The 1,210-nt window shown below is 31.2% G+C and overlaps 1 protein-coding gene across 1 annotated transcript in view; it reads left to right on the plus strand.

Annotated features, from left to right (window-relative positions):
• The window catches only part of MASTL (microtubule associated serine/threonine kinase-like), a 50,042-nt gene that overhangs the window by 8,329 nt on the left and 40,503 nt on the right, over positions 1 to 1,210 (plus strand). Inside the window, exons 3-4 of the mRNA XM_012654853.1 lie at positions 40 to 179; positions 966 to 1,054. Of these exons, the coding sequence (XP_012510307.1) occupies positions 40 to 179; positions 966 to 1,054 (229 nt within the window). The remainder of the gene's footprint in view (positions 1 to 39; positions 180 to 965; positions 1,055 to 1,210) is intronic.

Genomic DNA, 1,210 nt, shown 5'->3' on the forward strand with positions numbered 1-1,210 from the left:
CTATTTTTATTTTACAACATTTAATTCCTTTTTTGATAGATAATGGAATATCTTATTGGTGGAGATGTCAAGTCTCTCCTACATATATACGGCTATTTTGATGAAGAGATGGCTGTGAAATATATTTCTGAAGTAGCATTGGCTCTAGACTACCTTCATCGACATGGAATCATTCACAGGTTGACTTTTCTCCAAACTCTTACTTAAAAATACAAGTAATCAAATTATGTATTAAATATTTGAGTCTCAAATATTTGCAGCAACCATTTGCTCATATTTCCAGGATATCTGAAGTTTAATAGTAACTCGTGTGAATTTAGAAATTCTTATTAACTCTTCTTATATCTCCCTGTGTTTTTTAAATGTGTTGCTTTGAACATGAATATAGCATTTTAATGTGAAGAATATTGAATCCTTTTCCACTCTTCTACCATCATACAAAAGTGCTGTATTTTGCAGTCATAGCTGATTTACAATGTTTTTCTCTGTTCAAAGAAAGTCAAGTTAAATGACTGCTCTATTAGAGCTTAATCTCTCAAGAACAGCCTAAGCATGAGCGAGATCCAAGCAAGACTGTCTCAAAAAAAAAAAAAAAAAAGAAAAAGAAAAAGCTTAATCTTACCTTCCTTAGAAGTAAATGTGATTTTGAACTGGCTTGAAGTTCATTTTATCTGATGAGGTTTATTTATTTTACCAAAATATCTAACGAATAATGCCAAAAGTAATCTAGTATTAAATCATTTAGCTTTTTTGTAGATTCAGATATACAGCACAAAAGATGTTTTGCTTTTGAGTGTTGTTTTCTACACTTTTCAAAGCCACTAATGAGTGAATCCCTTATTTTAGAGGAAATAATGTTTGCCTCTTCTATAACTCTCTCTCTCTCTCTTTTTTTTTTTCTGGATGTTCTAACACCAAAACAAGCCCCTTTTTAGTGATCTACTATTTGTCTTTTGTATGTCCAGGGACCTGAAACCAGACAACATGCTTATTTCTAATGAGGGTCATATTAAACTGACAGATTTTGGCCTTTCCAAAGTTACTTTGAATAGAGGTAAGAAAAATAGCAGATAAGTACCTTTCTGAAAGTCTGACAAATTTTGGAGGGTATGTTTCATTAACTTACACTGTTTTCTTTGTTAGTTTGCACTAAGTGAAATTTGATGGTTATTTATTCCAAAATAGGCTAGAAATATATAATGGTATCGTT

Source organism: Propithecus coquereli, unplaced genomic scaffold (assembly GCF_000956105.1).
Source record: "Propithecus coquereli isolate 6110/MARCELLA unplaced genomic scaffold, Pcoq_1.0 Scaffold45, whole genome shotgun sequence".
NCBI lineage: Eukaryota > Metazoa > Chordata > Mammalia > Primates > Indriidae > Propithecus > Propithecus coquereli.